The sequence below is a fragment of the Protopterus annectens genome, chromosome 3.part1 (genome assembly GCF_019279795.1).
Source record: "Protopterus annectens isolate FY-2018-M chromosome 3.part1, PAN1.0, whole genome shotgun sequence".
Lineage (NCBI taxonomy): Eukaryota > Metazoa > Chordata > Ceratodontiformes > Protopteridae > Protopterus > Protopterus annectens.
Genome location: NC_056732.1, coordinates 846637746 through 846662049, shown reverse-complemented (window position 1 = coordinate 846662049; position 24304 = coordinate 846637746). Strand labels below are relative to the sequence as shown.

The following is a 24304-nucleotide window of genomic DNA, read 5'->3' as shown; positions in this document are numbered from 1 at the left end:
ACTTAGCTCCATCTTGGGGCTCCTGACAGGGCAAGAAAAACTGATGTAATGGTGTCGGCTGCCTTAATTTATAACACTGATGACCTGACGTCTGTCCTGGAGCGACGGCAACTGATGCAGAAATACTAAGCCTCTGGTATTTGGGCCAACTGAGGGCTACCCTGGCAGGGATACCCCAAATGCAGTGACTGCAACAGTGAAAACACTTGCACATCTACATTTATGGTAAGTGTACACAACTGTACTTTTCATACACTCTTAGGTAGTCTGTTTTGTTGGGCCTTACATGGAAGCATTTTTTGAACATCTTCAGTTTTATCTAGTTTGTATGCACACTCTTAGGTAGGATCATATTTCCTGGAGTGCATAACTAGAAATGCTGTAGAACCAGACCTTCCGTCAGGTGGAAAGAAGTATTATGACAGGACTCTGTCAATACCCTTACCTTTGCTTGGACACTGGCATTATCTGGTTACTTCCTTTCATCCTCAGCTAGCTTCCCAATGCTTTGGCTGCTTGACAAATCTGGGTCATTCTGATCATGATTAACGCTGAAACGTCTATACCATAAAGCTAATTCTTTTTACAACTGTCTGCGTCTTGGAAGCAGTAAAAGCTATACAGGTAGTGTTAGAAGCACTATTTTTTGTTCAGCCAGACTTGAGTTTTCTTATAATTACAAGCAATTTCTTTCTGGATACTTGTTTTTGAGACACTTCCCCAAAAAATGAAAATCACATTTGTCTGCATAATTAATAATTAATCAGCACTCATATTTTAAAGTGTAAAGCTTACAGTCCAAGTAGTAGTTGCAATTTTCTCCAGCACCATCTTAGGTTGCAGCTGAGTCCTTGCAATGTTTTCTAGTCATTTGAGTTTGAAATGAGTAATATGATTACAGGAATATTGGATCTCATCATAGTGACTAAAAGACAACAAACTACATATCTAGTGTAGTGCATTCTACATGACAGTAACATTGCATTTTCCATCTCCTACCATAACATTTCATGTGTGCCCCTCAGTATATAACATAATTTATGAAAATATGAATGAAACAATGCAATATGCATAAGTGACAATTAATAACTAATATCTCCACTGCAATGCATTTTAGGCAAAACTTTTAGTGTCATTTTCTTACCCTGCTCTTTCATGTTGCCTATCATTAATTGGCAAGTCACTCTGATAAGGAAGCCAGTCTCCCAAAAATGTAATGGCACCATTGAAAATCTAAGGTGCTATAATCACAAGTGAGTCACAGTTGGTTTTAATGGCTAACATCTTACCTCAGAGTCATTACCTCCAGTCCTGTTATCCCTGGCCATATCTGTTACTGGAGAAGTCATTTTGTTTTACGTATATACCCAGTGATGTGACAGTAATCACGGGGATAACCAATGCAGCTTTTTAATATTTTTTTTTACTAATTCTACTACCTCTGCAAATAAAAAAATACAATTCTAGCCAGAGTTAATTAAATAATTTATTTACAAAGTTATAGATACAACTGGTGCTGTGTCATACACAGTAACTATATAAATCCATATGATGGATTTTATTTATTTATTGATCCATTCATTCTAAGTAAAGGGATTGGAAAACAGCATCCCTTTTCAGCCATGGCCTTGCTGTAGAATGCAAGTAAGCAAAACAAAACATCTGTGCGGAGAAGAAAAGGGAATAAGATGATATAACATAACCAAAACAACCATAATTAGTTTGTGAAAACAAAATAAAAAAGCCCGCAACATTCAGGAAGCATCTCATGCCATTGGAATAAGTGTTATGGATGGATAGTCTGCCAATATGAAATTATGTACACTGGTTTATATTATCCCAGAATGACAGCAGCATTCAGTCTGTAGTTAATAGCATTCTGCTACTGTAATAAAGCTTCAGCCACTCCCAAACTGTAACCAAAAAATTCCAAGGGGTGGTCTCTTATTTCCCTATGAAAGATTGTTTTCCTTCTGATCAGGTTGTCACTGTAGGACATGCAGAGGGAGTAAGCAAAACAGAGGAAGAAAGAAAGAGAGAGAGAGAGAGAGAGAGCAATATTACAGGAGGCTGAGATCTTATAAGTAGCTATGGTGAGTACACAACACATTGTGGTCAAAGCCTTTCTTAACCATCACTGTTTCTTTAGTCCAGCTGAGTTTTGTGCTATTGTTGTTGGAGACTATAGGCTTATTTTGCAGCAGTAATTAATTCTGCCTTTACAGTCTTTAACATTGCTTTATCTGATACTCCTTTTCTCAGAAATCATTTTCTATCTCCTTAAATCTCATAGGTTTATTTAATACAGTCTCTTCTGCAGCTTTGACACATGGTATGTACATTCTGGAAGACAAAAATTTATAAGGGTGTGAACTGAACAAAAGACCATATATAAGGTCAACTAGTACCCGCAAATGACTATAATGAGCCAGTGAGTGTCAAGAAAGTGCTTTGAGTAAAAAGATCTCACATTTTTAGATAGAAAGCTGGGGGTCAGTTTTTATGAAGCACAACCTTTTGCCGTAACCATGTATAACGGGTAAGTTTATATCTCTGAATTTTGGAGGATCAAAAACACATTTTTAGATGCTGGATTTCTCTTGCAGAGAATTTTTGTCACAGAGAAGACCATTGATAAATGCTCAGATTAAAAACTACAGTTTACACCGAAACTATAAATCTGCAGTGAATGAGAACAATTGTGAGACAATGAGACACGGCCAGCTCTGTGATGACTACTTACAGAGGCAGAGTACTTTGGAAATATGAGCAGTGCATTACAGGCAGACAGTACTAATCATAAGTTAGAGCTTTATCAGCTGTAAAACAGCAATAAGAGCACATGGCTGACAGAGCGATGCAGATACTGTGTGACGATTTAACCATAAATGTGTTATGATTCAGTAGTAATTGGGAACTCAGCACCTTGAAAGCTGTCTCACATTACAAAAGTGGTTTGTTAATATTTTGAACAATAATTTATGACAGAAGAGTTAGTACAAACTAAAAACATATTATTCTAAAATATAAGACATCCAGACAGCAAGTATACAGTCAAAAGACAGAAGAATCTTTTGAAATGGTCATTATGAGTTTTGGGATAAAGATTTTCTTTACTTTGTTTAGCTGCTCACTTGTATTAGACAGAATTATATTTGGCTAGGCAGTTAGTTTAGAAGCACAGCTATTGCTGGTGATCCGGTATGGGTATTAGGCAGATGTTCTAATTTAAGGCATGAAATTACATAACACAGAGCATCAAAATGATTTCCCAACATATCAGAAAAGTACAAATCAGTATGGCATTTAAACAGAAGTACATCAGAAGTGTGAGCCACAAGTAAGCAGAATGACACAGGTCAGTACTAGTCTGAGGTATTTGTTTGATGTGACCAGACATTACTACTGACTACAGGACACAATTTTGTTTTCTTTCAGAATGGCAGTTTGCAGGATTGAGATGATTTCTTTTATATAGGTGGAGTAGAAAAAATTCACCTGCCTCGGGGTTCCACATGTTCAGGCATTATTCTTAGCACAAGATATTAGACTGTTTACCTGGCAAAAGTAATTGGAAAAAGACTTCACTAAAATGCTGCTAACCTTTAACATTTAATAGCATATGTTTTCTGTTGTTTTCAAAATCGTAGCTACTGATATTTAATGCCATTATCTATAGGGTTATGGTTACATTTTTAGTTTAAACCAATGCACACAGATTTAGCAGCTTACATGGGTAATGAAAATGTTTCAGAAAACAAGCTGCCTCTTAAATTATGCCATTTTTCTGTTTAAGCCGCATTTTACCTTTCTTATTATGTATTTATGTGAAATGTCTAAAAGGGGCTACTTTTTGTAAGTCTGTGACTGCAAAACTTTAAAAATTTAAGTGTGATTTAACATAAGTAAGAGGAATATTTGAAGCTTATTGTTATATTTTAAAGGATTTATTTCAGGGGGCAAGCAGTCCCTGCATCCCCTGATGTGGGTGGCCCATAACCTGTACCCCGCTACTTATATATACTAACTCCGAGATCACTGTATCTTGGGGAGAAGAGACAACTCTGGAATACATTTTAGAGTTAGTACATGTTTCTCTGTAATCACACTTAAATTTTCACATTTCTGAGGATTGCAGTTATAGTCTTGAACACACAAGTGGATACCTTCTGAAAAGAAGAACAGTAGTTACAAAATGTATATAGTGCACTTAATTTGGTAAACATTTGAAGAAAAACTTATTTTAAATTATTTTAAACTATTTCATTTGGTTTTGCAGTATTTTCTTCCGAGACTTCTACTATAGTCATTTCTTTAGGTCTGTTCATCTAGGTCAAAATGCATGCTTCCAATCAAAGTTTCCTTCACAACACTTCACTTACTTGGCTGTCAAGCATCTTCTTTTGCATGACAAGTGACCATTCCTCTTCACCTATCTAATCGCCAGAATGCAATGGAGAGCAGCTGTTGTTTTTCAGGCTTCCGCATCTCCTCACATTTCCTCATTTTACTTAGCACATTTTGAGTCTCTTCTTACAGTGTAAAACAATGTTTGGCAAATGATTACTTAGTGCTGTATTTTAGATTTCATTGAAGATTGTTGCTGGCATTGATAACCAGTTTTGAATTATTTAATTTACTTTCCAGTTTAGGACTGAACTTAAACAAATCTGTGTCTATATGGGATTAAAAAAAAACAAACAAAAAAAAATAATGTTTATTACCAAAGCTGTATTGGATTACAAGAGACTCGAAGTGTTGCTCAAGGATTATTATTACCGTGCATGCCAGAGTATATCATTACCAGCTGTTTCCTCACAAGGAATAAGTGAAAACCTACTATTCCATATATGCTATTGCTGATAATTATATGCTCATCCATATAAGCTAATGCTGGCAAGCGTTCTAGTACTAATGATTCTGAAGTCATTACTTTAAAGTATTTAAAATTAGCATATAGAGGTTGATAGCTTTATGAGGTCAGTAAACCTCAATTGCAAAGAAGTACAAATGTTAACAAAGCATGTTTAAAGAAAATACTACTGTAAAACAAACAGAATGGTTTTGAGTTTTAGAAACGGTGCAATAAAGCAGAGGATTACTTTCTGAGATTTGCAAAAAAATTCTTTCAACCTAATCAGCCTGCTTTCAGTTACTTTTATGCATATACAAAACTAGGTCTCCCCTAAAAAACATCTCCTTACCTTACCTTACAATCCATAGAGATAGCTGCTCTGGCATACCTTCTGCCATTCCTATCCTATGCTTAATCTCTACTCACAAATATCAATGCTTCCCTTCAGCTTAAGATGGAGCAGAGCTACAATGAAATTGCAAAATGTGCACCTAATCTACTCAATAAAACTCATCATCGTTTAGCACTTAAACAACTCAACTGGATGGAATTCCAGAGCTACCTGAAATACAGCACTCTCAAAGTAGTCTGTATCGTATGGCATTATCCTAATAAGTATGAAGCTCTAAAATCAGTAATGAAATGCACACTCAAAGTAGTCTGTATCGTATGGCTTTATCCTAATAAGTATGAAGCTCTAAAATCAGTAATGAAATGCACACTCAAAGTAGTCTGTATCGTATGGCATTATCCTAATAAGTATGAAGCTCTAAAATCAGTAATGAAACGCACACTCAAAGTAGTCTGTATCGTATGGCATTATCTTAATAAGTATGAAGCTCTAAAATCAGTAATGAAACGCACACTCAAAGTAGTCTGTATCATATGGCATTATCCTAATAAGTATGAAGCTCTAAAATCAGTAATGAAACGCACAAAGTAGTCTGTATTGTATGGCATTATCCTAATAAGTATGAAGCTCTAAAATCAGTAATGAAATGTACACTCAAAGTAGTCTGTATTGTATGGCATTATCTTAATAAGTATGAAGCTCTAAAATCAGTAATGAAACACACACTCAAAGTAGTCTGTATCGTATGGCATTATCCTAATAAGTATGAAGCTCTAAAATCAGTAATGAAACGCACACTCAAAGTAGTCTGTATCGTATGGCATTATCCTAATAAGTATGAAGCTCTAAAATCAGTAATGAAACGCACAAAGTAGTCTGTATTGTATGGCATTATCCTAATAAGTATGAAGCTCTAAAATCAGTAATGAAATGTACACTCAAAGTAGTCTGTATTGTATGGCATTATCTTAATAAGTATGAAGCTCTAAAATCAGTAATGAAACACACACTCAAAGTAGTCTGTATCATATGGCATTATCCTAATAAGTATGAAGCTCTAAAATCAGTAATGAAATGCACACTCAAAGTAGTCTGTATCGTATGGCATTATCCTAATAAGTATGAAGCTCTAAAATCAGTAATGAAATGCACACTCAAAGTAGTCTGTATCGTATGGCATTATCCTAATAAGTATGAAACTCTAAAATCAGTAATGAAATGCACACTCAAAGTAGTCTGTATCATATGGCATTATCCTAATAAGTATGAAGCTCTAAAATCAGTAATGAAATGCACACTCAAAGTAGTCTGTATCGTATGGCATTATCCTAATAAGTATGAAGCTCTAAAATCAGTAATGAAACGCACACTCAAAGTAGTCTGTATCGTATGGCATTATCCTAATAAGTATGAAGCTCTAAAATCAGTAATGAAATGCACACTCAAAGTAGTCTGTATCGTATGGCATTATCCTAATAAGTATGAAGCTCTAAAATCAGTAATGAAATGCACACTCAAAGTAGTCTGTATCGTATGGCATTATCCTAATAAGTATGAAGCTCTAAAATCAGTAATGAAATGCACACTCAAAGTAGTCTGTATCGTATGGCATTATCCTAATAAGTATGAAGCTCTAAAATCAGTAATGAAATGCACACTCAAAGTAGTCTGTATCATATGGCATTATCCTAATAAGTATGAAGCTCTAAAATCAGTAAAGAAACGCACACTCAAAGTAGTCTGTATCGTATGGCATTATCCTAATAAGTATGAAGCTCTAAAATCAGTAATGAAATGTACACTCAAAGTAGTCTGTATCATATGGCATTATCCTAATAAGTATGAAGCTCTAAAATCAGTAATGAAATGCACACTCAAAGTAGTCTGTATCGTATGGCATTATCCTAATAAGTATGAAGCTCTAAAATCAGTAATGAAACGGTACCCCCCCCCCGATCACTCATATCCCAACACAAGTATCTTACTGAAATTCTTACACCAAACTACAAGCATGGTGAAACATTGTACACCTCACACTTTGCCAGACACTTGGACACTTTCCCACAGGATCTAAGACGAATAATAAAACCCAAAACATTTAAAAAATGAAGCTTAGGACACACTTCCTACATATTAAACTATGTTCCTCTCATTCTTCCCCAAACAAAACACTATTTTAGTAGCATCTTCCTGCTACCCTCTCTTCATCCGTCCCCTCCTCTTAAACCTAATTGTAATTGGCCAAAAACTACAAACATAGTACCCAGATATTACAACAGGATATACGATTCCTTACCTTGTCCATTGATTCATGAAGAGGATGGCGCAGTTGTGCAGCAGTAGCATTGTTACCTCACAGCAAGAGGTTTTCCAGTTCAATTCTCGGCTGGGGTGCCTTCTGTGTGGAGTCTGCATGTCCTCCCTGCATTCATGTGGATTTTCTCCTGGTGCTCTGGTTTCCTCCCATGTTACAAAGACATGCATCTGGAGCATTTCTCCCCAGGCATCCACTGAAAATTGGCTTCATTCCAAGTCAGACTTTCCTGGATAACAAATGTTAAATAAAATAAAAATAAGAGTTTGCTTCCCTTTTTGCAGGTAATATATAATATATATTCAATTACAATGGTATACAAAGCAATGATGTAACAGCAGAATACATATTCTAATGATCTAACTCATTGTCTAAATTTAAACATGCTATGATTCTGAATGTTCTATTTTTTTTTTACCCTTAGAATATGCATATTTCATTGTTAAACTGATGATTTGCTCTTACAACTTGTGTTGCCTCCCAAAGGAGGTACCCAGGATGCATTCTCTTAAAGTACCCAAATGTCTTTCAAGATGAAGCAGCTATAGGTACACCATGAGTTCCATCCACATTGCTAAACTCCTTCATCTCACATGGAAAATTAAACCAGCAACCCAATTTAGGAACTTCGGTTCTGCTGCTTGTACCCATGATCTCAGTCTTTCAGACATTACCCAAAGCACATTACACGAGGTGAGGCTGGGGACATAAACTGACAGATAAATAGAAAACTACTTGTGACACAGCTCTTAGGGAATGATAGAGGTAATTAAAGCAACATGACTGGGAAAAGTGGGTTGTTTGATTTCACCCTGAGTGGTAAATTATTTTGGATTTATTTGGTGCCCATGCATTGTTCAAAACAAGCACCATGTTCAAACCCAAGGATGCTCTTAAATGTAACTGGTACTAAAGGGCCAAAGCTTGGTGATTGACTTTACAGTCATGCCATCAGATATGAGCGGTATATTATGAGTACACAGGTCAAAAGAGGTATGGAACCCTCAGCTGATCACTGTTTTGAGGTGAGTTGGATCAGATGACAGGGACAGTGGCTTGTCAGATGTAGAAAACTCACATATGTAGTTAGTGTGGTCTTGAATTCTCTAGTCGTCTTCTGCAAGGGATGGGTTAATCTCCCACCTCCAGAAGATATTCACTCATAATGCCAGGGGAGGTTGAAGATGTGTAGTTTGAATGGAACTATATAACAGAACAAAATAGTCAAAGCAGTGTCTAGATGGCTTGTACGTTATGATCAACTGGTGGACACAAATAATGAAAGAAGCTGTCAAGTCAAAGAAAGAAGCCTTTCATGAAATAGCTGTTTGTGTGTTGGGGGGAGTTCCTGAATCTGACTGTGATGCAAAGCTAAGGATGTCAGCAGCTGAGATAAGGGCTCAGGTATGTGGAGAGTGTGGTAAAGTCTTGTATAAGTATGACAGTTAAGAAAGGGAGGTGCGATATTGCCAATTTTGTTGGGAGATATGCTGACCTTAACTGGGGAAATTGTTTTTTTAGCAAACATCATTATTAACTTCACATATAAATCAATGACATGGGTATACATATAATTACAAAAAAATAAACAGATCATTACATATATTTTTCCCTTTCATGCATTATATAGATGATTTATATTTAACAATTATTCAATTTCACATTATTTATATTGTTAAAGTCCTAATCTCCATTATATTTTACTCCTTCTCCTGAATATTATTTTCCATGTATTGTTCCCACAGATTCCAATTATTTCTATTCAATTTTCTCCTTCCCGTTTCTAAAGATCATATTACCAATTCTTTTATATCATTAGCAACATTCAAAAATTCTTTTAAAGTTGGTTTAACTTTAGATTTTCATTTTCTAGTAATTGCTTTTTTTTGGAAGCCAAAAGCATTAAACTTAGAAGGGCATTACAATGTCTAGACAATTCAGTTTTTTTTTTTGTATCCCATCTCAAAATAATCCTTTCTTTAGTTACAATAATTTCTTCCCCAACAAGTCTGACAAATTGCCTGTTGGGAATTTTTTAAATCTGCCTACTCATCCCATTCCCAAAAAACATGTTCCCAAATACCCCTCTTTTTCCCATCATACTTAAAGCAATTGCTGTATCACTGTGAGAGAAATCTCTGAAGTCTACTTGGTGTATAAAGATACCTATGCAAGCACTTCCATTCAAAATCCTAAACTTATTAGATAATGCTGCATACTTGGGAGCCATACACATATCCTCCCAGTGTTCCCTTGCATATTGCCTTTCCATTCTCCTCTTCTAGTCTTTTCTAACCTATACTGATTGATTCTTATAGTTATCATGCACTATTATACACGGCCTACCAACTTCATAGTAGCAGTTTCTGTTCTACGCTCAACTATAAAGTCAACTCCCCAATCCTTTTCTCCTTGTCTATTGTCTGTTATCAATCCTTGGTAGACAAGGCAGTCTCCAACCAGCAGTCCAGACTTCTGCTTTCCTCATCCCACTTTATGACTTTTCCCTCCTCAATTAATTTTCTCAGTGCCTTAGTTACTTTGCTAATTTTCTTCAATAAATTCCAACTCCCTCTCACCTATTTTCTAAACCCCAAGTTGCAGTCATCCCTTTTGGTAAAACATCTTTCTCCTTACCTGTGTTAGCTTAGTTCTCAAAATACTTTCTGCTGTTTTGTAAATATAATATTCCATATGGTAGTAATTCTCCTCATTAAGGGCTGGCATGCAAAATCCTACTATCCCCTTATTTTGTGAACCCCCACGTCATTTCAGCATCATTTCTTTCCACTTTGATTTGTAGTCTTCTGCTTGGCTTATGTATAAGAGCCTTAACTGTGCAGGTCTGAAGTTTCCCTTCAAATCTGATAATCCTAAACCACCATGTTCTGCCTGGACAAAACAAAAAACTTATCCCAACAAATTTTTGCCCTCTTTCCCTCCAAAATAAATTCCTTCAATGCTTTATTAATTATGGTGCACAGCTTTTCCTTTGAATGATAAAAATATGCCTGACTTATATATAGTACTAAAGATACTAGGTACACTTTCACTGGTTGTACGCCACTATCCACGTCAATAGTCAAAAGCTTCCAGCTTCCCAGTTTTTGTATTATCTCTTGTTTAGTTTCTTCCCATTCATCTATAGTTTACATAATAGAATATTTTTAATCCAAACACCTAAAAACTTCATCTTCTCATGTCACCATAAATATTGGTATTGCTGAACCAATTAATGTGTGGGAACATAGTTTATCACTATTGCCTTTGTTTTCTCTTCATTTTTTATATCAAGAAAACAATGTGAAACTGTCTGAAAATGTTCCACATCAATTAATATCCTTTTCTGGATTTATTAAGTGCAAAATAATATCATCTGCAAATAAGGCAAATATTTCTTGATTACCATTCCAGTTACACCCTTGAATGCCTGAGTCCCTTGTTTATTTTGTCAGTGGCTCTATGTATAAGGAAAATCTAACTGGGGAAATTGTTGAGAGGTATGGAACATTTTGATAAATTCATGAATCTGCTGAGCATGCTCAGTTTTGAGAAAGCAGTGCCAGAGGATTGATTTCATAGATATGATCACTGTGGCAGGTAAACAGTACTGCTGTGCTAAGAATACAGGAGAGAATGGGATCCATACTGAAGGTCCTAAATATTGTCAGATGTCAGGGTTAATGTGTCTTTTCAGTGCTGCGTGGATGGCTAGGACAGAACCTCTGCGTTGGCAAAAAGAAGATGGAATGTTATGTTTCAGTTATAGAGGCATCACACTCCTCCATCTTCCTAGCAAGGCCCATTCCAGGGTGCTGGAAAGGAGAATGCAGCTAGCAGCTGAGCCTCTGATTCAGTAGAGACAATACGCATTTCACCCTGGCATTTATAACCTTGTTAAATACTGGAGACATCATAGAGAGTTTGCCGACAATGTCTTCATATACTTTTCTGACCTGGAGAACCTGTATCACTATGTACCCCAGAATGTCTTGGGGGAAGTTACTGCAATATGCCATTTGGTCCCTGCATTTCAGGAGTGAGAGTTGCGCCTGCATTTTCAGGGTTAAGTTAGATATGTTCAAAGCTAAAATATATATATATATATATATATATATATATATATATATATATATATATATATATATATAGTATATAAAGATAGATTCTGCTAAGGGTGTGTCTTGTCTCTTCTCCTGTTTGCAGTTTTCACATATTGAATGTCAAGGAGCAGCCAAGATTTAGAAAGTGCCTCGCTGAGGGGCAACAGTTCCCTCAGGGTGAGAAGTTTAAGTACCTTGGAGTCTTGCTCATGAGTGAGGGGAAAGGGCGTCACTCAGGAAACTGACCAAATGACTGGTATAGGTGTAGCAGTACTATAGCCATTGTACCACTTTGGATTGATAAAATTACTCATTTTTCTTAAACCTGGAAAATCCAAAAATAAAAATGTCTGATCATTAAAAATGGTATCTTCATTACAGCCATACCTCTCAAACTTGTAGCACAAGAAATCTGGACAAAGCCACATTAATGGGGGGGGGGGGGCAAAGGCCCAAAACTACGGGCACATTTTTAAATATTGTTTGTATAATCTTAGAAAGTATCTAGAATAAAATGCTTTGTGTTATCATGCATTTTCTGAAAGATATGAAGACTGAAACTTAAATGGTTGTCATTATTTAGTGAATTCGGTCCTCACTGATTTACCAGAAAATCACAAGTTTGATGAGGAACAGACCTAAAATATGAGGCAAAAATCTGGACATTCTGTGAAAATCTGGACAGTTGAGAGCTATAGCCAACCTTAGAAGATCATCCAAACAGCTATAAAAGACTAATTTGTGTGTAGTCTTAACTCCTTGCCCCCTCTGTAGCCTTTGAATCTGTACCATTGATGAGAGTAATAGAGCAAACTCATAATTACTCTGGCTGGGCTTCAGTTAGCTTCCCTCAAACTTTATCAAAAAAGTACATTGTGCTATAAAGTGAAAAAACTACCCCCCCTCCAAAGAAAGACATCATCACTTGATATACCCAAGACTTAGCGTAGTACATCCTTCTTTTAGGTTTATTTGCAATAAAATACACATGGTCATTGACTGTTATCCTTCTCTTTTTAGGTTGCCATGACAAAAAACAATACCAATAACCTAATATGTTATGGAGGCTGTTCTCATCGTTTGAGAAATGTTTTTTGGTGGAAGAGCCACAGAAAAGGGCTTACATTACAGCAACTCTAATTATACCACGGATATTCTGCAGTGGAAAATTATACCCCTGTCTGGCAGGACATCATTATACCATGCACAGTCTGCAGTGGAAAATGATACCCCTGCCTGACAGGACATCATTATACTGTGACACCCCTGCAGTGGCCCAGTAATGAAGCAGCCTCAATCCTCACCACTGCCAACAGCTAGGGGATGTACACAATGGGAGGATGACAAGTACACACATAGTAAAGTACAATTTCCCTTAAGAGCACACAGAGATCACAGTCAGTCTTGGGCTGGTTTCTCCCCTTCTCTCTCCATATCCCCAGTAAGACTTCCCACTGGCACAGCTATTGGGTTGAGATCTCAGCTGAGTGGCCAAGCTAAGACCTCCAGCACCCTCTCTTTCCAACAAGTGCTTCATGTTCCTGCCCAAGTAGCTGATACACAGACACACACTTTGAGATTTGATTGATATACAAACACACACACACACACACACACACACACACACACACACACACACACACACACACACACACACACACACACACACCTCGGAAAGGCTGGTACAGGTTTTCTAGCTATACCCCTTTCTGCCCAGACTATAAGGTAGTCCTTGCTGCCACCAGACACCCTTATCAGCTGCTATAAGGACCTTAACAAAGGGTGTCTAGTCCTACTGTGTAATGTTACTATTAATCCAAATGGTAGTCTGACCAACTAAGGCTATTAGGAGTGGCCTGTACAGTGTCACCAAATACATGTAAGTACTCTAAGAGCTTAAATATCTCTAAATAAGCCAACCACAATTAAACGTTTTAAATTTATTTAATAATAAATAATAAAAGAACAAAGCAATACTCAATAACAAACACAGTTACTTCAGAGTTCAAAATCACAGGAAATATTTTAAAACAACATTGCAGGACAGTCTCAAATAAATACAGAAAACATCTAAACTAATCTTTACTATATTATTAACTATATCTAAAAGAGATACTATGCCATGAATCTTACAAGCAAGTGCAGATGCAATGATGGATGATGAGTGGATGTTAACAGGTCAAATACAAAATGCCCAGTCTCTCTCTCTGAGAGAGTTATTAAATTAATATCACATTTTACTGCTGGGTTAGCTTGGGTAACATCACTCTTTGTCACCTGACTTCAGTTCATAGGTTCATAGGTTCATAGGTAGGTACTAGGCTATTGGCCCAAGGCCCTATGTAAGCCTAGCCAGCAAGGTACCATAGCTTACGCCACCCAAGAAAGTTATTTTCCTGTGCCACAGTCCAGCAGAGACACAGAAGTGATCCCTGGGGTGTATTTCCTATTTCCCATCCACTCATCAAGATTTTTTCTTGAAGAGTGCCAATGAAGAACTTTGCTTGACATAGATGGGTAGCTTGTTCCAGAGTCTAGGAAGTCTCTGGGACAGGAATCTATCCCTCCAGCGTGTCCTGTTTATTGTGGTGACAAGGTTTAGGTCCCTAGAGCATGTAGCTTGGAGGGATTGGGATTTCTTTAGGTGTAGCATGTCCAACAGCTCTGGGTTTGACATAGCTTTATATGTTAGGCAGAGATCACCTCGGAGTAGGCGATATGCTACAGAGTAAAGCTGGAGTTTTTTGAGGTGGTCAGTGTAGGGCATTTGTTTGAGGCCAGTATTCCTCTTTGTGAGGTACTTCTGTGGCCTTTCCAGCTGCTGCAGATGTTTTGTGAGGTACATTCCAAAAGGGGTGTTGTACTCTATAATGGGTCTAATGAGTGACAAGTAGAAGGGAACAATGACCTCTTTTTTCCTGGATGAGAACCCTTTTATGACGAAATGTGCCACATAGAAGGACTTCCTGACTACTGTGGCGATGTGACTATCAAAGGAGAGACTACTGTCCACCTGGGTCCCAAGGTCTCTTATCACGCATTCAGTGTTAAGTAGATTGCTACCTATGTGATAGTTCATGGGTACAGAGTTTTTACCAAAGGGGATGACACTGCACTTTTTGGCATTGAGCTTGAAGCCATGGTTCTGACACCAGGCATCTGTCTCAGTGAGGCCCTTCTGTAGGATATCCACATCATTTGGGGACTTGACTGTGGCTCCTAGTTTGCAGTCATCTGTGAACTTCATCAGCCAGAGGCCTTCTGTGTTAGCCTGTACTTCAGAGAAGTAGATACCAAACAGGAGAGGTCCCAGAATGGAACCCTGTGGCACTCCACTTGTCACTGCCTTGAGGTCAGATTTGGAGTCTGCAACTTTTACAGTGTGGGTTCTGTCAGTGAGCCACTTGGCAACCCATCTTGTGACGTAGGGATTTATACCTAGTTTAGTGAGTTTAGCTATAATTCCAGAATGGGGGAATGGTGTTGAAAGCCTTGGCGAGGTCAAGATAGGCTGTGTGAACCACCTTACCCTCTTCCACAGCTTTGGTGACTGTCTCAAAGAAGTCGATCAGGTTCAGGAGGCATGATCTGCCTTTCACAAACCCGAACTGGGTGGGATCCAGAGTTTGGAGGTTACCAATGTCTTTGTTTATGAGTACCATGATGATACATTCCATGGCCTTGCAGACCAGGCTCATCAGGCTAATAGGTCGATAGTTCCCGGGATCAGTGGTGGCTCCCCCTTTGTGGAGTGGGATAACTGTTGCTGTGCACCATTCAGTGGGCAGAAAGCCTGATGCAAGGCTATTATTGAACATGGTGCTTAAGTGGGGAGCCAGTTCATTCTGAAGTTCATGTAAAATGCAGCCTGGGATGTTGTCCGGCCCCATGGATGCTTTGTTTTTGGCTTTAGAGAGTGCAGCTTTTACCTGCATAGTTGTGATTACAGGGACTCTGCATTCTTCCTGTATAGATATGGGCCCTTTAGGGGGTGAGAGGGGGGTAAAGTTAGCACTGAACCAGTCTGTCAGGATGTTGGCAATATCAGTTGATTCTGTAATTTTTGTGCCTTTTTGCTGTAACTCAGAGCAGATCTGGGTGTTGCCATCTAGATTCTTGACATAGCTATAGAATGCTTTGTGGTTGTCCTTGGGTTTAGTGGTGATTTTGTTTTTGTAGCTAGCTTTGGAGGATCTTATAAAGGATCTTACTGAGGCTGACCAGGGAGCTCCTCCACTCATGGGATTTTACTCTCTTTTGCAACAGTTTCTTCCTTCTGTTGTACAGTTTGTTTATGGCAGGCGACCACCAGATTGGCTTCCTTTTTTTGCAGGATAGCATCTTGGTTCTGTTTGGGATAGCATGGTCCATGCACTCGTGTAAGTGCTTATAGAGTGCATTTGTGTAGGATTCAGCAGTAGTAACTGCATTGCCCATCTGTATGGGTGTCATGACGTTCACCACTTCTGTCTTAAGAAGCATGAAGTTGACTTTGGAGAAATTTTTTACTGTGGTTTCTTTAATGGGGGGTGGGAGCGGGATGTGGATATCAAGGGCGATAAGCTTATGGTCGGATCGGACCAACGAGGAGTTAATTTCAGGTGTAGAACACCAGTCACTCATGCTGGTAATGACTAGGTCTAGGATATTGTTGCCCCTGGTGGGGGTGTGGATAAGTTGATCTAGGGCATTGGAGTTTATGAATTCCAGAAAGTGTTGAGCTAAGGAGTTGGTACACGAGTAGTTTTCCCAGTTAATGGTGGGGTAGTTGAAGTCGCCTATTATTAGGGTGTTTTGTTGAACCCTAATATTTTCCAGTACATCAAGAAAAGAGGAGTGGGAATCCTGGGGCATGGTGGGGGATCTGTAGCAAGCTACAATTTGGATTGCAGTTTTGCTCAGAGTTAGTTGCACTTGTATAACCTTGGATGCATTATGCTGAGCAACTAGCCTGGAGGTGTGGATATCCTTAATGAATATGGACACACCTCCACCTTTGGTGTTTCGGTCCAGGTTACATTGCCGAAAAGCGTGGTATGAGTTATAGCCTGGTAGTGCAAGGGTGCTCTCTGGAGCCTTGAACCAGGTCTCAGTCACTGCACAGATATCGATGTTCTCCATTTTAAGGAGTGCCTTGAGTGAGTGCATTTTGAGATTTAGACTTCTAGCATTGAGTAGCATTACCTTCAGCTTTTGTTTGCCTGTTCCTGTTATGGTGGTGAGTTTGTTATTTGAACCCTGCCTAAAAAAGGCACTATAGGGGCAGCAAGAGCCTTAGCCAGAATTTGGAATCCCTGGGGTGACAGGTGCAGGCCATCTGTGGCAAAGCATCGTGGTCTGTCGACCATGTCATCCCAAGCAAACAGATACTGGATCCCCTTATAATGACACCAGAAGCTTAACCAATTGTTGAAGTCAATCATTTTGTCCTTCTACTGCGGTATCATTCTGGGCGATGGCAGAATGCTACTCAGGGCTAGGGTCATACCTGCCTGGGCTACAAGATCGGAGAGCTCTTCCATGTCTCTTTTCATGTAGTCCAGGGAGGTACGTCTCAGGTCATTCACACCAACATGGACAATGACAGAGTCATATTTGTACTTGGTGTATAGTGACCTGAGTGTGTGGGTTGTTTATTTATTTATTTATTTAGTTTATTTTATTTATTTATTTTACATTTGTTGACCAGGCTGGTCTAGTTGGATATATTTTCATTTTCAGTAGAGGCCTGAGGAGAAAAGCTCCACATATAAACCACCACCACACAAAAAATGTTTATAATAAACAAGAAAGGTATTACAGTTTAAATTATGGGAAGACTATGAGACACACTACATTAATACATAATGCACCTACAGATCATTTTACAGTATGAATATCTAGGGCAACCCCAAGACATTATTAGAATACATTTAAATCCTTGGTTATTCTAGTTTACTCCAGACAGTTAATATTTCCAAAGGGTTAAACAGTAACAGTAGAAAAAGGAGGAAGTATAAAGAAATGGCAGGAATACTACCTTCAGGATACATCCATAGCCAAGTAGAAAAGATAGCAAATTGGTACCTAAGTAGTAGAGATAACGTATAGGTGCTACTAATTCAGAGGAGTAGACAGGAAAGAGTGGAGGAAAGTAGGAAGTCAAGAGATAACAGCAGAGAAATCCAGTGGATCAGTCTGGGTAACGGCAAGGGCATAGCCAGTGAGTTTTAAGGTGTTTCTTAAGACTTTGTTTAAAGAGAGGAAGGGATGGAAGTGAGGTTAGGTCAGATGGCAAGAGGTTCCATTGTTTTCCAGCGGTATTGGAGATTAGTGAGTCCCCAGCTAAGTTGTTAGACTTGGTGGTACTAGCTAGAAGTTTATTGGAAGACCATAAGGAATTAAGATTCCTATAGGGTGCTATAAGGTTGTTGAGTATTGGTGTGTTGTTGGGTTGGTAAAAAATCTTATGAACAATGGTAAGTTGGGAAAGTATCAGAAGGTTTTTTAGTTCGAGACATTCTAGCTGGTGAAGGTTAAGAAAGTGGTGAGTTCTATAGGGGGTTTCCAGTGGCAAATCTAGCAATACTATTATAGGAGTTGGCTAGTTTGGTAAGATTATTTTTTTTTAGATTAATGTATATGGGTGCAGCATACAGAAGAGTTGAAATTAGATGGGAGTGGGCAATAGTCATTCTGGCTGTTGGAGTTAAGAAAGGTTATGTGGCGGATCCTGGCACCTGACAGGCAGCTGACAGTAACCTTCTCCTTGTCTAGCCTGGTGAGTGGGACATCAGTGTGCCTGACTATAGAGTCACCTATGACTAGTGTGTTGGGTACATTGTTTTGCCTTATTGGCTGTGGTTGAGTGGAACACTGAGTCTGTGGGCTATGTGTCATTTGGGTTGTGTTGGGGAATGGAGGTTGCTTGCGTTTCTGCTTTGGAGGTCTCTGTTGCTTAGGCAGATTATTATTGAGAGCCTCCGCGAATGTTTTTGTGTTACTGTGTGTGGATTTTGGTGTTGTAGATTTAGTGAGACTATGTGATGTGTGTGGTGTGGTGCAAATGTTTACCTTCTCCTCATGACTGTCAAGTTCAGTCTTAGTTAGAGAGAGCTTTACCTCCAGTTTGGCTAGATAAGTGCATCTTTCACAGGTTGTAGTGTTGGGTGGTAGGAGGAGAGGCTTGTCAGTGTACATGAGGCAATTTCTACATTGCCTCAAGATGCCCAGATTCATCAGATAGACAGTAGAGAACACTGGGAGCTGACCCTTGGACATGCCTGAATAAAAAACTATTTTCCTCTAGATAAGTGAGGAAAGTGAGTACAAGAGCTGTTTTTCTCTAAGCAAGTGAGAAAAGTAAGTACAAAAACTGTTTTTCTCTAGGTAATGAAGAAGATAGAGTGCTATAGTAATTAGTAGCTTATTTAGTGCTTACAAGTTCTGAACAAGTGCTGAGCACGAATAAGCAAATTTAAGTGCTAAAACTAAGAATCTGTATCTGCACTAGATGAGTTACAGGACAGAAACAAGTGCAAATGCAGGCTTTCAAATCAGAAAGTTGAGAGAGATGGAAGAGATTGCCCAAACGGCTAATAACTACAATTTCTGGGCCTGAACCACTCCTTATGTGGTAGACAGGTTACCTGGTGCTTACCACTCCCACTGATAAGCCAGAAGGCTTCCCTCCAACACAGAAAGGCTTGGTGGGCTCAGAAGCTTACATACAGTCCTGGATACAGCAAATCTGTATCTGAAACACTAGTTACAGGAAAGGTAGGAAACAGGCTTACAGTTTTTTTTTTTTTTTTTTTTTTTACAGAAAAGTAGCAAAAACAGTAGTAAAAAAAAATTCACATGCAGTGCAAGCTAGCACACTTGAGTATGCAGCAATATTAGACCAAACACAGTTTAAAAATGCAATTAAATTAAAAAGGACTAAAAGAAAGTGCAGAAAGAGTTTATTAGGTAGAATGTGGTAAAGAGATGGGACTGGGGGTGTGTCCTAGCTCAACTCTACAGTGGGGCGGGCAACTGCAAAAGCCACCAAATTTAAACTACAAACCAAAAATAGGGAGAGTGGGTGGGACAAAACAGTTTCAACAGAGATCTAAGCAACAACTAACAGTACAAACTTTAAAACCAAAAAAATATTCTCAGCTCTGTATATTTGCTGATCAGTCTCTCAAAACAGTGAGACAACAGTTTCAACACAGATCTAAGCAACAATGAACAAACTCTATAACCAAAAAATATATATTCAGCTCTGTATAACTGCAGATAATCTGTCCCCATGCTAAACAGAAATTGAACAGAATTTAACACCTCTGTATGAGAAATACATCTCTCTCAGAACTGTGCAGCTGATAGGAAGTCATAAAGCAATAAAACACTTTTTACATTTTAAACCCCGTAACTACTTCTCTCCAAGACAATAGAAAAACATTCTAGTTCTAGACATCCTGTCTCCTTGCTGCATTGAAACTAACTTTTATAGCACATCGTAAAGCACTTAATTTCAACTTATTTGCTTGAAGTTTTGTAAGTTAATCTTCTGTGTTCCAGCAGGATATGCTGTGGTTACATTCTTGAAGCTCAATACATAACATACAGTTCTGTATAAATCATATCAATATTCACAAATGGCATAGAATTATGTACAAAATTCCAGATAGCTAAGCTGACAGTGTCACATATACCACACACAGTCTCAAGTGAAACATTATACCCCTGTCTGGCAGGACATCATTATAGCACGCACAGTCTGAAGTAGAAAATTATACCCGTGTCTGGCAGGACATCATTATAGCACACACAGTCTGCAGTGGAAAATTTTACCCCTGTCTAGTCTGCAGTGGAAAATTATACCCTTGTCTGACAGGATATCATTATAGCACACACAGTCTGCAGTGGAAAATTATACCACACCTGGCAGGACATCATTATACCACACATAGTCTGTAGTGGAAAATGTTACCCCTGCCTGGCAAGACATCACAATGCAATTAACAGGTGGTATATTTAGCTATCAGATTTTTGCATGTGGGTTGCACCACTCTTCAGTATGTGGGGGGGGGGTCTGCTGTCTGAGGTTGGACTATCAGGAGAAAAAGGAGTAACTTAGTACCCGATTCTTCAATTCAGACAGTCTCAGAAAAAGTATAATTAGAGTACGAGGTGACACAAACTCCACTTCAAAACTGCTGTTTGAGCCTTTTTTTTTTTTTATTTTATTGTCTCAGTCAGCTGGAAGAGTGGTCATTAAGTACGATTTCAGAAAGCCCAGTGTCAGAAAGTTCAAATTGAACCACAAAAAGAAATCTTAACTGCATCCTAACTACGTTGAAGCCTGAAGCAGATAATCTTTTCTTTGAACATAATGCAACACCCATATATGATTTAGAGGTCAGAAACTCTGTTCATTCACTCAGTACAAAACAGTATTATTAAAACTGATGGAAAAAGTATTTTACCCCCATTCCTGTGAATCATAAGTCTCCCCCAGATAATCATACTGAGCCATTAGTTTCTTCTTATTTATCATACTAATGGATATACCTCCTATCTCTCAATGGGTCCCTTTTTCCAAAGGGGATAATCCTTGTTGTAATAGGTTCATAGGTGCCTACTAGGAAAACTACCACAAGGGCCTTTTTAAGCCTAGCCATGTATCCCAAATCTTTGACAAGTTCTGATACCCTTGATAAGTGAGTAGGGGCCTGGGAGGTGAACCATTTACAGGTTGCCTTTGTCCATTAGAGACATAGGTGCTAAACCAGGGATGAATTTCCTGTTCTCCATCCAATGTCCAGGTTGCACTTGAATTGGGTTAGGGAGGCATTCTGCTTCACATGGATGGGGAGCCTGTTCCAGAGATGGGGTAATCTCTGGGATACATACTTGTCTCTCCAGCAGGTTCTATTTATATCACAGACAAGCTTTAAGTTTTTAGAATGGGTAATTCTGGTTCTGTTTGTTTTGCGGATATGCAGGAGGTCTTTCGGAGTGGGGTCTGACAATGTCCTGTATGTCAGGGATAGATCTCCCTTTAAAAGCCTGTAGGAGACAGAATACAGGGCTAGAGCCTTGAGGCAGTCTGCCTAGGACATTTTACTTAAGCTCTGTATTCTTTTAGTGAGGAAGCTCTGTGGACGTTCCAGTTGTTGGATAGGCCTGGTTTGGTACATACCAAAGGGGGCATTGTACTCAATAATAGGTCTGATGATTGTCAAATACAGTGGAACAATGACTTCTTTGGACTTAGATGCCATACCTTTGTTTATAAGTTGTGCAAAACAGAATAATTTCCTCACTGCTGTAGACATGTGGTGGTCAAAGGCTAAATTTCTATCTCTGTATGTCCCTAAGTCCCTGACTACTGGGTCAACCTTAAGGGGTGTGTTGTCAGTATGATAGTTACCAGGAGTGGATGACTTCCTGAAGGACATTATTATGCATTTCTTGGCAATTAGTTTTAGTCCATGGCACTGACACCAGTTGTTTGTCTGTGTCAGCCCCTCATGGAGAACATTTGTGTCATTGTGGGATTCAATAACAGCTCCTAAATTTGTAATCATCTGCAAATTTAGTCAGCCAGAGACCCCTGACATTAGAACAACTTCTGAGAAGTAAATGCTAGAAAGGAACGGTCCAAGGACTGATCCCTTTACTAGACAGGCTCACCCAGACTCTGCTACACTTTGCTGTGAGGGAAAGGTTAGTTTGCTTTTTATTTGTTATATTTTGTATTACTTTATTGCCTTTTTCTATTTTGAATACTGTGATTTGTTTTCTTTACCTTGTGTTTTACTTGACTGCATATTAAAACTTGAAAAGAGACCACAGCACTGTCTTTGTGAGTCAGGCAGAAATCAGAACAGATCAATTAAGGACTCACACATAAGATAGAACAGGTCAGTTAAGATTAATCATCTGTGAACTGAGGGAGTGAAGCTAGAAACTAAACATTCTATTTAAGGGGTAAAATAAAACATTTCAGATCTTTACTAGAAAGGCACACTCAGACTCTGCTACACTTTGCTGTGAGGGAAAGGTTAGTTTGCTTTTTATTTGTTTTATTTTGTATTACTTTATTGCCTTTTTCTGTTTTGAATACTGTGATTTGTTTTCCTTACCTTGTGTTTTGCTTGTATTCTGCTTTTAACTGCATATTAAAACTTGAAAAGAGACCACAGCTCTGTCTCTTGTGAGTCAGGCAGAAATCAGAACAGATCAATTAAGGACTCGCACATAAGATAGAACAGGCCAGTTAAGGTTAATCATCTGTGAACTGAGGGAGTGGATCTAGGAACTAAACCTTCTATTTAAGGGGTAAAATGAAACATTTCAGATCTTTACTAGAAAGGCTCACCCAGACTCTGCTCCACTTTGCTGTGAGGGAAAGGTTAGTTTGCTTTTTATTTGTTGTATTTTGTATTACTTTATTGCCTTTTACTATTTTGAATACTGAGATTTGTTTTCTTTACCTTGTGTTTTACTTGCATTCTGCTTTTAACTGCATATTAAAACTTGAAAAAAGACCACAGCTCTGTCTCTTATGAGTCAGGCAGAAATGTTTTTCTCCACCCTCCCACCCAGTTACTGTTGTGTTTTTAAACACTACTGTCTTTCTAGTTGCCTGCTCCTTATGTTAATTTGACCATATATCTCATTTCCTCTCTGCTTTTACTGGCTTATATGAGTAAGTGCAAAATTATCATTTTGTGAAAGAACTCCCCTTCAACTATTTAAATTCATTGGCCATCCTACTGTATCCCATATTACCAGAATACAAAAGTGGCCACCCCCATTCAATCTATCTTGCTGTTTTAAAAATAGTGACTCTCCACTAAAACTTAACTTTTTAGACAGGTAAGACTTAAGTTACCTACTTTCACATCTAACTCCTCTAGTGCACACTGCAGTGTTTAGGATAAACCTTTTTTTTTTCATTTTACCTTTAAGCATCCCTGTGACTAGCACTTGCTCTAAAACCACTAGGAAGCCTTAAACTGATACAAGCACTCAACTCTCCTTGTTAATAAGGAGAAATTAATTGTAGGCAATAAACAGCCTATAATTGCAAAGTACCTTACTAAGGTAAGGGAAAACAGCTCTTGTACTTTACAAAAAAAGCACCAAACCAGGCATGTCCAAGGGTCAGCTTCTGGTGATTTCTCCTGTCCACCTGGTGAATCTGGGCATACTGGGGCAATGCAGCAATTGCCTCATATACACAGACAACCCTCTCCTCCTACCACCCACACTACAACATGCGAGAGATGTACTTACATAGCCAGACTGGAAGCAAAACTCTCTCCACCCAACATTGTGCTAGACAGTCAAGAGGAGAAGGTTAACACCCGCACTACATGTCAAGCAACACATAGCCCTTCTAAACCGACACCACCAACACCAGCAACACTAAACCCTCATATGTGGAGACCCTTAACACTAACCTGCCCAAGCAGCAAGGACCTCTGAAGCTGAAATGCAAACAAGCACCAACCACAACCAAAGTGTCACATAGCTCATGACACCAGTGTGCCACCCAATAACAGCCCCTAAGGCAAGACAACGTACCCAACACTTTAGTCATAGGTGACTCTATAGTCAGGCACACTGATGTCCCACTCACCAGCTGAACAAGGAGAAAATTACAGTCAGCTGCCTGTTGGGTGCCAGGATCCCCCACATAA

At 38.6% G+C, this 24304-nt stretch overlaps 1 protein-coding gene across 1 annotated transcript in view; it reads left to right on the top strand.

Moving 5' to 3' along the window:
• The first annotated feature begins 1986 nt into the window (after nucleotides 1-1986).
• The window catches only part of LOC122798297 (beta-Ala-His dipeptidase-like), a 1272900-nt gene continuing 1250582 nt past the window's right edge, over nucleotides 1987-24304 (top strand). The window contains exon 1 of the mRNA XM_044067120.1: nucleotides 1987-2093. Coding sequence (XP_043923055.1) covers nucleotides 2091-2093 — 3 coding nt within the window. The 5' untranslated portion in view covers nucleotides 1987-2090. The remainder of the gene's footprint in view (nucleotides 2094-24304) is intronic.